At 41.1% G+C, this 12,634-nt stretch overlaps 1 protein-coding gene across 2 annotated transcripts in view; it reads left to right on the forward strand.

The window, feature by feature from the left end:
* Plcb1 (phospholipase C beta 1) overlaps positions 1 to 12,634 on the forward strand; it is a 695,339-nt gene that overhangs the window by 617,291 nt on the left and 65,414 nt on the right. Inside the window, exon 32 of one of the 2 annotated variants that reach the window (XM_006983966.4) lies at positions 7,094 to 7,211. The exons of the other annotated variant lie outside the window; for it this stretch is intronic. Coding sequence (XP_006984028.1) covers positions 7,094 to 7,192 — 99 coding nt within the window. The 3' untranslated portion in view covers positions 7,193 to 7,211. The remainder of the gene's footprint in view (positions 1 to 7,093; positions 7,212 to 12,634) is intronic. 2 annotated transcript variants of the gene reach the window in all.

A 12,634-nucleotide genomic window follows, 5' to 3' on the forward strand; every position in this document is an offset into this window, starting at 1 on the left:
GACAGACCTCAGTGCTCTATGACCGTGGGATGTGGACCAGAAAGTCCTCCCTCCTGAGTACACCATAGTGGGAGGGCCTGCCATAGATATGAACCAAACCAATAAGAGCAGCAACCAAAGAAAGAAGGAAATGAAAATAATCAGTAGTCGCCACAAAACAGGTTCACCGAGTCAGCTCCATTCAGTAAGAGTGATGACAAGGCAGAGTGATTTTTACGACATCTAGACATTTACGAACTGTTCCCAGTTTATGACAAGAACCGTATCGATGGCAAGCTTCACCTGGAAGCATGCCCAAATGTCACTCTCAGTTCTGGAAAGCAGCAGCCCTTCTCAAAAATGGGACAGAAAAGCGTTCTAAGTAGAACCTGATAGTGCATCATCATTTGCTTGTAGCAAAAGTGTCAGGAGATGGAATCTCTCCTCAGTCTTCAATGTCTTTCAACATGTTATTGAACATACTAATTCACTCTCCCTTCACCCTCTTCATCCATGTAATATAGTCACAGGTCAGTGTCCACAGTCATGGCCTGAACATGGAGAAAGCTCTTTTGTCTGTACTTTTTTTTAATCCTAATCTACTATTTTGAGATGTTCAGAACCCTAGACTTATCTGCATAATATAGTCTTCCTTGTTGATAAGCAAATTCTTGTCTTTTAAAAGTCAAAGGAGATTTAAAAATTGAACACAAGAAATGTATCCAATTAGTGAAAGGAGGGAGGACAGGGGAATCCGTGGCTGATATGTAAAATTAAATCAAATTACAAAATAAAAATAAAAAGCTTAGTTTGGACTGCCCCACTTGCGACTGGTAGCAGACTCCTTTGGTAGGTAGAATTCATTTTTATTTCTATTATAAAAAGGCACAGTGTGTCTGTTGCATTGGCTTGTAACTTTTGATAGTATAACAAAAAAAATGGAGATGTTTGATCCTTAGAGGCAATTTATACAACAAATAGATATTTTGACCCTGGATTTGACATAAGATCAAATTGTCCGTTGCTGTGCCCGAGTCCCACTGAGACTTATTAATTTACAGACAATAGACATTCTTAAAGGTGATGTTCAGCTCCTTTTCAAAAAAATTCTTCCTTCCAGAGATATATTCAGATACATGTTTCCTGGTGGTCACCTGCTTCACTGAGCCCTTAAATGTATGTCTTCGATTGTGTCGAAGATATGTATTTTTGCAAAATTCAACCACAGAATCTATAAGATGCTTGCAAGAACACTGTTCAGGCTTCCAACTCAGTGACATAATTGGTTTCCTTGGGATTTCTATACCTGGGTTTGCCAAGCCAATAAGAAAGAATTAGTGTATATAAAATGTGTTGGAAGGAATTCAAGAGCTCAGCTGCAAATACCAATCAGCCACTGCCTGTGTGGACTTAAACGACAAGTTACGATGATACAGAAGGCCTTCTGCTCTTACTCCTGAACATTTGAAAGAGGTTTATTCTAGCATGTTGCCCTCAATCTGTTGCAGATATTCCAATGTGTATTGATCATTCTGCGGCTATTGGATCTCGTTAAAGGAATCATCCTTTGACGAGACTTTTAATGAACTGTCTGCCTGACCTCATAAAACAGTCGATAAATTTGTAATTTCTTTTTTCTCTGACACTTAATTTGTCTTTGGTATTTCTTAGGCCATAGGTTTTCTGCTTTAATTTAGCTCTTCATCAAGAGAGAATTCCAAGAAGCCTTAGGGCATTTTTCATTTATTCCCAAAGAACATTTCACCATGTAGCCACTGCCTCTTCTTTCTTTTGTCAATGAGGGGAATATAGACTGGGTTTCCTCATTTCTCCCTCTGACATCTCTGAGGCAGGGTGAATGGTTCACCTAGGGTGTGAAGTTTATCATGCTAGAAACCACTGCCGGTCTTTGAGATGGAACTCTGGGTGCAGCTGACATTTGACCTGGTATTCACAGGGGAAAGGCTTAACTTGGGGAGCTAAAGTTAGACCTTTCTTCACCTAATTCATTTATACCTCTAATCTTTGCTATTTGATGGACAAGCATGAATTTTCCCTGCCAGTATCAATTAGAACTCCTTGTGGGAACGCAAACTCCTCAGTGGGCGCTAGCAGCCTTTGGGCCATGCCTCACTCATTGTCAAATCTTGATTAACCCACACAGTTGCTTGGTCTTATGTGTTCTATATGAGGTTAGTTTTCATTTCTACCTATGCAAAGAATTGTGTTCTTAGAAAACGATATTGTTATCTTTTATTTCCTTGAACATAAAACTGAAACATGTTTACTTTCCTTCTGGGAGATGCTAGGATATTGGAACCATTTTTGACTCCCTTTGTCCAATTTCAACTTATTTTTAAAATCTATTACGATCATAAAGACTTTTTAAAATTAGAATAAATTTTAATAAAAAAAGCCTCAGTGTCTCTGGCCACTACTCTAAAATACAGTAAAACTAGCAAGAACAAAAAACGTTAGTTATGCACCTCACTGGTATGAGTGGTTCCTTCAGTGAGAGCAAAGGCTCTCTTGAAGTTTCGGCCTATGTTTACAGTGTGTCCCCAGTTTTTAGATGTCCTTACTTGGGGAGACACTGAAGAAGGTAATGGCATAAGATGATCATAAAGACAACGTTTAATCATAAGTTATGAGACTAGTGTATGCCATGCCGTCAGTGTTCATTCAGTTTCGTCTACATGCTTATAGCCTTCTTTGCTGAACATTCTTTAGTTTAAAATGTGTACCAGAATCTACATTGCCTTCCTTCTGTGGTGATATTTTCACTGGGTATAGAATTTTGTATTGGCGGTTACTTTCTGGCAGCTCACTGGGGATAAAATTCTGCTGCTTTCCTGCATCTGCTATAGCGTAGTTCTATAGGCATGATTTGTATTCCTTCCCTTTGACTTCATTTATACTTTTTCCTTTGATCTTATACATTGTTTCCATAATGTATCTGTGTGTTTGAAATGGGCAGACAGATAGATAGCTCTAAAATGTATCTGTGTTTGAAGTAGCCAGACAGATAACTTTAATATATCTCAGTATTTGAAATGGCCAGATACACAGCTTTAATTGTCTTGTACAGCTTATAATGTATCTGTGTGTTTTAAGTGGCCAGACAGATAATGCTATAATGTTTTTGTGTGTTTGAATTGGTCAGACAGATAACTCTAATGTATCTGTGTGTTTGAAATGGCCAGACAGATAACTCCAAAATGCATCTGTGTGTCTGAAGTGGCCAGACAGATAACTCTATAATGTATCTGTGTGTTTTAAGTGGCCAGAAAGATAACTCTATAATGTTTCTGTGTTTGAAGTAGCCAGACAAATAACTCCGTAATATGTCTGTGTGTTTGAAATGGCCAGACAGATAACTCTATAATGTATCTCTATGTTTGAAGTGGTCAGAAAGATAACTCTAATGTATCTCTGTGTTTGAAATGGCCAGATAGATAACCCTATAATGTTTGTGTGTGTTTGAAGTGGCCAGACAGATTACTCTAAAATGTATCTGTGTGTTTGCTATGGCCAGACACAGAGCTTCATCTGTTCTGTCAGACTCTCAGATGTCATGTCTGCAAACAATGGCTTCTGTGAAATGTTTTCCTTCACTTCTAGGATTTTATTCTGTGTGTGTGTGTGTGTGTGTGTGTGTGTGTGTGTGTGTGTGCGCACATGCACGTGTGTATGCACACATGCGTGTTTGTGCATATGTCTGCATGTGTTTGTGTGCCCTCACACCCATGCATGCACACATGCACAAAATAGACTCTTCCTTTTTCCCTTTCAGTTTTTTTCGCCTTTTTGTTCTGTGCTTCCCTGTGGACAGGTGTTTTTCTGGCTATCTCTCTAACATACTGACTCTATCCTGCTCATCCACTAAGTTTTAACTCTCAAGCTGTATGCTTTCTTTTATTTCTAAAAGTTCTATTTGGTTTCTTGTCAAGTCAGTGGTCTGGAGGCTGTAGCTTTCTGTATGGAGGATTCCCTATGACTTCCCTGACTCTGGAGAGGCCTCAGATTTGGGGTATAGGCTCTTCACCCTTCAAAGTTTTCAGAGAGGAATTCAGATGCTCCAGTTTGAGCAAGGCCCATAAGGGCCATACGAAGCATTTGGATTTTAGTTGCTTGGATTCATGGGTCCTTTTATTTGGGCCTAGTCATTCCTTAATATTTAGTGGTTTCTAAAGAAGGTAATTTTAAAATCAAATCCAACTTTTTTCTGTTTACAGTGGGAGAGACAAGCAACTCAACTAGCCAATGCTTGAGATAGGAAGGCCTGTCATAGCAGTGTTGAATTCTTTAATATCTGAGTTAGTCCCACTTCGACAGAGACATGCAGCCTGCAGGGAACTATGCTTGTGCATGGCAGGAAATTTGCTCCTGCTGTGTGGAGTTTAGCTCCATGCAGTCTTAAAAAGCTGTTTCCCCATCTAATGCAGGCACGAAGCAGGAAAGATGAGCAAGCGGGCTTCAGTCTAGACAGATAAAGATGTGAAGTCAAGTCACCAAAGAGCCTATTGCTGCTTTCACAAATGCCTATGTTCTAAAACCGCTGCCATGCCTCAGCCACCCTTTGACTCTTTGGAGATGAAAAATGTAGAGAACATTAACCATCCCACTTATTCCTTTTGGGGCATTATCACAAAGCTATCCATGCTGTGTAAAAGTCAGAAATTGCCTTATTTAAAAAATGTCAACTTCTCTTGAACAATTGGATGATGTTCAACAATTTTGAGAGAAGCACACCGACAAACCTCTGCCTATGAAGGGGTTACCCCTTAAGCTTGGTGTGGCCTAGGCTGCTTCACAGATTCCTGTTACCAGTTGACCTCTAAAAGGTGATAAGTTTGAAGTCTCAACAAAGTTGTAACAAAGATTCACTTGGGGATAGTTGATTTCTCCTCCTTTTCTCTTCCCAGGTAACTTGCTTTCTCCCTCCTTTTCTGGATTTTCCCTTCCTGGAAATGAGATGATGTAGCAATATGCAATTAGTTATATTGGGTTAAGGCAGAGACTCCAACGGGAATACTCTCTACCCGCTAAGTAGATGGTCTTGAGTTATGGTTCTGTCTTCTCACAAAACCCCAATTTAGCATCAGGAATTGACTAAACACTTTTAATGCAAAATAAATAAAAGTATAGTTGATATCTGAAAACTATCACATGATTTTACACAAGCCTTTGACATTTTAAGAAGAAAATGGTGAAACTCAGATCAAGAGACATATTTAACCATTATCCAAAGAGAGTATATCTTAAGACTCTTGAAATCCTTGGTAACTCTAAAATGTGGGGACCAAAGGAAATGTTGTCATAAAAGGGCCAGGACAGGGAGGGCCCCGTGCATGGAAAACTCTAGAACATTCTGTTCAACATAGGAAAACAGCAGCTAACACTGAGAGTTACTTTATTTCCTGGGTTATGCCTCTGGAGCATCAGTGTAACCAGTCAGCCATGGGAGTCCCATTCATACATTTTACATAAGCAAAAGTCAGTTGGCACAAGCCTTCTGTATCAATTCAATCATTAGTTGAATCTTTGATTCTGACAAGGAAGTTTTGAGATTTCTAACTGAAAGGTTCAAACATCATTTTCACTTATTACTCTTTGTTTTCGACGGCATCAGAAAACCCTAGGATTTGAAACATAACATAATGTGTTAAGACATCAAGTATTTGTTCACTCCACCCACCTTAGCCAAAGCCACAATGACCATCTCACCTGGGTTTATAATGGTTTCCCTACAGCTGTGTATCCATTCACAGCCTATTCCTAGCCTGGCAGCCAGGGTCAGCCTTTAAATCAAGCCACTGCTCTATTCAAGACCTTTTGGTGGCCTCTGTCTCTCTCACAATATATGCTTACAAGATCCAACCCTTCATTCTATATCCTTTCTTCATTTCCACATGGATCTACCACTGCCCAGGCCATACTGACCTCTGTGCTGAGCCCCGGCAAGCCAGCCAATCCAACCTTGGGCCCCTGTATAGAGTGTTTCCTCACACCCCACATGTTTATTCAACAACGCTCTCCTGTATTTTAAGTCTTTCTCACACCAGAGATCTTCAAGAGACCTTGCATGATCACTTTATTTAAATTTTGCCTAGCAGGATTGGACAGATTGTTAAGAATATTAGCTGCTTTGTCAGAGCGCCCAAGTTCAAATCCCAGCACCCACATGGTGGTTCATGGCTGTTTGTAACTCTAGTTTAAGGGAACCCAGCACATTTTTCTGGCCTCTGTGGTCACCTAGCACGTACGTGGTACACAGACATACATGGAGGTAAAACACTCATACACATAAAGGTTAAGAAAAAAATCTTAAATTTGCACACTGCCACCAACTTCCATTTCTGACCCTTGTCTCATTTTTATTCTAGACTACTGCCTAGTCAGTCATTAGTTTCTTTTCTAAGTCTGGCTGTCTTTCCCCCATAGGGTATAAGCTGCAAGGAGCAAAGAGCTTCATCCATTTTCTCCACTTCTATTTGCTAATGCCCATGCACTGCACTCTAGATACCCAAGAATAACGCCTGCCACATTCTTGCTGTTCAGTAAATATTTTTGTTCAATGTAGAACACCTCATAAATTCGTATGCCACTTGACTCTGGGGCCACAATAATCTTCTCAGCATGGCTCCAGTTGTCACATATATATGCTGCTGAAGGGAGTTCCAGTAAAGAGTTTTGAATTTCTTTACTTATGTAGAGGGATAATTAACTTCATTTTAAAACATTCTCTCTTTGGGTATGAAAAGTAGAGCATCAAAACTCAACCCACCGGGCTGCCTCATCCCACTGAAAAGCTGTCAATCAAATACCATCTTTTCTCAGCTCTCTTGATGTAGTAGGACATACAAATTTGTCATCACATCTAATCCCTGGAGAGGATGGGGAAGAGCCAAGAAGTCAATTAGCAGTCCCACTGCATTTTTGGCAAGCTGGGTCCTGTGCTACCCTGCAGGTGCTGAGGGAGGTGGGGGTGTTAAAAGCTGCCACTCCAGATGGCCCATCAAGGGACCACCCAGACCTAAATTTGAAACACCAGGTGACTCAGAAAGCCATTTCCCTGCCATAGAAATGACAGCCTCCCTTTTTCTCCACACAGGGGGAAGGCTCCTCCTCAGTCTTGTCGGAAACTTGCCATGAGGATCCCTCTGTTCCCCCCAACTTTACTCCCCCCAACCCTCAAGCTCTCAAGTGGTGAGCACCGTCCTTCTAGCCAGGTAGGACTGGATGGGAGGGCCCTTTGGAGAGAAGGGTGGTGTGTGGCCTTCCCCTGCGCAGGCAGTGCGGACTTGCCTGTTTGGTCCTCACCCTCCTCCTCCTCCACGGTCCCGTCTATTTCCTGTGGGATTTCCAGCACATCTGGAATGCCTTCCGTGGCCTCGTCCTCCTCTGCTGTTTATTCCTCCATCCTTGCATTCTTTGCGACAGGCACAAACTCCCTCTTCTTCACTCCTCTTCCTCCTCCTGCCCTTTGCTTCTATCTACACATTGGCTCCCACTTTAATCTTTCTTTCCCCCTTCTTGCTCTTCATCTGTTCTTCCCACTGTGGAAGTGTATTTTCCAGCGACTCTCACTGCCCACTTTTCCTCACATGGCCCCATTTTATTTTTTAAACCAAAGGGGAGTCTCTGAGGGAATCTTTGTATCCCAGTCTACTCTCCATCATAGTGTGCCTTCTAAAAATTCAACACAGTTAATTTATTATCACATGGCCTTTAGAGTTAAGAGGGCACGCCATGAGCCTGACTCTGCGGAAGTGAGAACACTAGATCCCTGCGGTAGAGATTCTGGGTTAGCAGCTAGAGACCGGAGCAGACTGCAGGTTTGAACTTCGAACAGGAGACTTGCACTCGCAGCTGTGTTGTGAGAATTTACTGCATTCCTTACACTAATCCGAAAACGGGTCTGTGCCATTCCAGAGGGTGTGCATTTGGGAAGAGACGTGAGGCATCTTTGTGATTAAAAAAAAAAAAAGTCAAATTTTTTACCACACAATAGCCTGGCTAATTATGGCTGACAACATCTTATTGTATACTGCGAAATAATTAGTGGAGAGGATTCTGAATGTGTTCAATACATTCGTGTGCACACGTGTGCGTGCACACACACACGCACAGTCTTTCTCTTTACCGCTCACTCACTCTCTCACACACACCCACACATACCAATCACCTTATCCTGATTCACACAAGCCATGTGCCTGCACTGCTGTACTGAAATATTGTACTATAGTCCGTAAAGATACTGTGATAAGGAATTCAGAGATTAAAAAATAAAGTGTATTTTAAAATAGAACAGTGTTTTTAATAGCAAGATGCTTTTCTGATGTAACAAAAATAGAGTTCTACAATGAAACTGAAAATATTTTTCTTCAAATATTGGTTGACCTGTGGTGTAATGCAGCTTAGAGACATGTCCAAAAATGGTTGCAAACAACTCCTTGCTGAGGAAGGGAGGTAAGTCCCTGCATGCCCTCTTTGCCAGTGGTGTTGGCTCACTGCTGACCAAATCTTAGGGGGTCTGTTTGGGCATCCTCTTGAGTACACATCCTGATCCGAGAGGTCTGTTTGGGTAGAAGAATCTGTCCTTCTAACCAGTTCCCCCATTTAATGAAGAGACACTCACATTTCCTGTGACCATGATGTGACTGTCAGGGTTCTAGAACATTCCTACATCCTGTCTTAAGCCTATGGAAAAATCTGTAAGCTGCCTCCATACTTAAATTATGTTTTTATCTAATCATAAGCTTGGCCCATTGATATCATTATTTTTCTCTTGGTGAGTGAGAGGGGGAAAGGTGGAGGGGAAAGAAGATAGGGAGAGAGAGAAAAAGAGCATATTTGAGAGCAAAGTTACAGCCTAGTCATGATTTCTGACCACATCATCTCATCAACGACGACTGTGACCCTGTGATAAAGCTCGTTCCTGGAGAGGAAGGCTGGCGTATACTGATTTCCATCTTGTACAGGAAGCCACAGGGGAAGGTTGGAGACACCCTCCTTTTTGGGCTCTGAGTGTTAAGTCTTTTTTGTTGGTTTATTGCTGCTTGGTGGTTTATACCTGTCTGTGGAGGGAGGGGAGGTACCACCGCACATGTGCAGAGGGCAGAGGATAGTTTGCAGGAGCTGGTTCTTTCCTTCCACCCTGTGGGTCCCGGGGGTCAAACTTGAACCTGCCTCAGCAGCCAGTCTCTTCGCCAGCTGAGCCATCTCTCACTGGCTCTGTTTTGAGAGCCCTTGTGAGGCGTTCTCTGCAATGAGTAGAACTCTGGAGTCTCTCAAAGGATGCAGATGACAGTGGCCCTAAGGATACGTACGGGATTTGAGCTTGATTTTTCAAAACCAATACGTAGAGACTCTAAATGTCCCTTTCTGTCCTAGTGTTCTGTTGGGCTTGTGATGGGGCCCCATTTACAACTTTATTCCCTTCAGAATAACAACTGCGCTTCCTGCTTGGCACACAGTAACAAAACAATCAACCAACCAGATAAACAACCAAAATACCAAAATGGTACATCTTTTAAAAGAGTATTCCCATAGTACCTGGACTCCCCCCAAAAATCTTTAATCACATTGTTAGTTTGCTCCCCTTAGCTGCTCAGAGACAAGGGGTGATGTCAAAATAAACTAACCTCACACTTTTCATGAAAAATAGGTCTCACTGCTAAACCAGGAAAAGAAAAACTAATTATAGAATTTTATAGTTTAAAAAATACAAATCATTCTTATGTAACAGTATATAGAGTCATTTTTGTTCCCATTTTAATTTTCCCAAAATGTTTCTTATTTTTCACTAAACATTTCTATTTATACATAGCAATTGAAAATGAGCAAATTAATTGAAGCTAGTAGTACATACAGTTCTTCTGTTTATGACATGAAGAAGGTGGGTCCCGAGAGTAATTGTCTACAATAGCTGAAGTTCATGTTTTTAAAATTGTAAATGTACACTTTCATCACTGATGAAAAAAGTATATTCTTTGTTATTAGCTAGAAATCAATAGGTGAAGCGGAACAGGTAGCCCAGACTTCTAATCCTTATAACTTCTATTTTTAGTAGTGACAAATCATGGTATAGCAAATTTTCAAGTAAGTGTTTGCTTCTTTTGTGTAGATGTGAATCATTAGATAAGCCTAGGGGGACCAGGAGAGATGTCTCAGCAGTTTAAAAGCTTATTGTTCTTGCAGAGGACCCACATTCAGTTCCCAACATCCATGATGTCAAGAGGATCACATTTGCCTTGAACTCTAGCTCCAAGGAATTTGACATTTTCTTCTGGACCCCAAGGGCACCTGCACTCACACATACACAGACACGTACATAAACATAATTAAAATAAAATGAATTTTTGAAAAAATTAAGGATCTGTAGAGTGACCCACTCCTAAAAATACTGAAGGCATTACCTTGGGAAAATACAGCTTAATGACAAGCATTTATTAAGTGCCTATTGTGTTCTAGACTTTGCCAACAGGGAACTCAAAAGAACAGAAAACACAGTTCCTCCATGTGTTGGCATATTAAAAGTCAGTTAGCGGCAAGAGAAAGGTATTAAAAGTTGTCCTAATTAAAATAATTTTAAAATAGCGTTTATCTCATGTGCACTATTGTCCACACCTTCTGACCACATCACTTGTACCGGCTTCTTGTTCTCAGTGTTGTACACTTGAAGAAACTGAGGTTTGGGAGTTTAGTGGCTGCCCTTGGCCCCATCCTCCACTCACCATTTAGCATATGCATGTAGACTAAATGGATTTGGCTCCCTTGGCATCTTACTCTCTTCTGTCCCTAATCCCTCCTTGGTGAAGTCTTCCACGTCCCCAGCCCCCTATAAGCATCCTTGTTAGTTAAGCTTTCTTCTGAAATACCCCAGAAAGAGGCTACTATGTACTAGAGCTAGGGTGTAAAAAGGGGTGCAGTGGACCAGGGGCTAGAGTTCACTAGTGACTAGTGAATACGGAGGGGCCAGTGTGTATGAGGGGCTAGTGTGTAGGCTGTGCTGTGGGTCTTGTTTGATTTGTTAAGCAGATGGCTTTCATACATCCTTTGAAGTTGTACTTATTATGCCCTAGTTTACCCCAGAGGATACTGGGAAATCTAAAGACTATCTTGAAAGAGAACCATCTCCTTCTAGATTATATCTGAGTGTTACTCACAGAGCAAAAAGGGGCTTCTCTGGAATGTATGACCCCTCACCCTGCTCTTTTTCTTTGGCAACAGAGGCAAAACAACTGCTTCAGGCTACATTAAGAAGGATTTAAGTAAGAAATAAAGGGATTTCTCTGAGAGTGAGTGTGTCTAAACCCTTAAAGGGACCTCTAAGGACTGTGGTGTGTGTGTCTTTGAAGATCTTTAAATGTGAAAACAATTCTTTCACCAACAGAAAGTTCCGTAACCTTTGTATGGTCTCCTTTGAGTCTGTCAAGGATATGATTAATTAAAGGCAGACATTTACCACTAAAATAATAGGCATGAGATTCAGAGAATTGGAGGTGTTGGAGGACTCATTAAACAGTTGCATAAATATCACACTGAAAGATTTAATGAGTCCATAAGGTCACTGATAGAGCAATGGAGCACCGATGGCCTAGAAAAAATAAATTAGAATCGATAGTGTGCTTCCTTACTAACCACAGAGAGATAGAGTCTATAATTATATCTTAATGATGCATATTGGTGTTCCCATCCTGGAGAAAATGAAAATAGCTTGTTTTTAGCTTTGTACTCATCGATAATAAAAAGTTCAGGTGTCTATGCTTAGTTGTAGAGCTTGTGGGATCTAGGGTACTTTTGCAATGCTACAGTTGGGTGAACAGTGCCCATTGTTTTCTTTTATTGATTCAACTAATAGGTGCCTATTACCTAGCAGGCATTAAGTTTTGAACTGGGAAAATAGAAAGGTACCTGACGGCCCTGTGTCCAATGGATGATTGTCTACCACTGTGTAGTGTCCAGTTGGACTTTCTGCAAGGACAGAGGACTTTAATGTCTGAGTGGTCAGTGCAGTAGCCACTGCTCACAGGTGGCTCCTCACTATGTGAAATGTAGTTTATACAATGGAATTCTTTATTTAATTAAGTTTTTAATTTAACAGTTACATGCCTGGTTTCCAGTGTGTGGGCCACCTACCTACAAAAGATTTGCATTGACAAAACCCACTAAGATAATTATTATAAAAAGATGTTTGCAAATAGACATCATGGTATCTCTATGTATCATCCCAGCACTTGGAAGACAGAGGCAGGAGAATCACCTTAAGTTCAAGACAAGCCAAAACAAACAAACAAAAGCTTTTTGTAGTGGGAAAGAGCAAGTAGCTACTTGGGAAACCCAAACCTGAGGCAAGGTTTGAACTGAGACCCAGAGGACTGAGTTGAAGCTTGAAGCAGAGGAGCAGACAGAAAGTAATACCCACAGCTTTATGGAAAGCCTTAGATAGGAGCATCATATTAGTGTCCTGGAGCTATGTCTGGTCTCATTATTTGTTTCATGCATCTGCTCAGGCTTCCATAACAATCGACAGACGGGAACTTAAAGAAAAGATATTTATTTTCTCCATGGTGAAGGGTCTGTAAGTCCAAGATCAAGGTTTCCAGTGCAGCTTCCCTTCCAAGCTTACAGGGAGAGCCTGTGCACTGTG

Source organism: Peromyscus maniculatus, chromosome 4 (assembly GCF_049852395.1).
Source record: "Peromyscus maniculatus bairdii isolate BWxNUB_F1_BW_parent chromosome 4, HU_Pman_BW_mat_3.1, whole genome shotgun sequence".
Taxonomy (NCBI): Eukaryota; Metazoa; Chordata; class Mammalia; order Rodentia; family Cricetidae; genus Peromyscus; species Peromyscus maniculatus.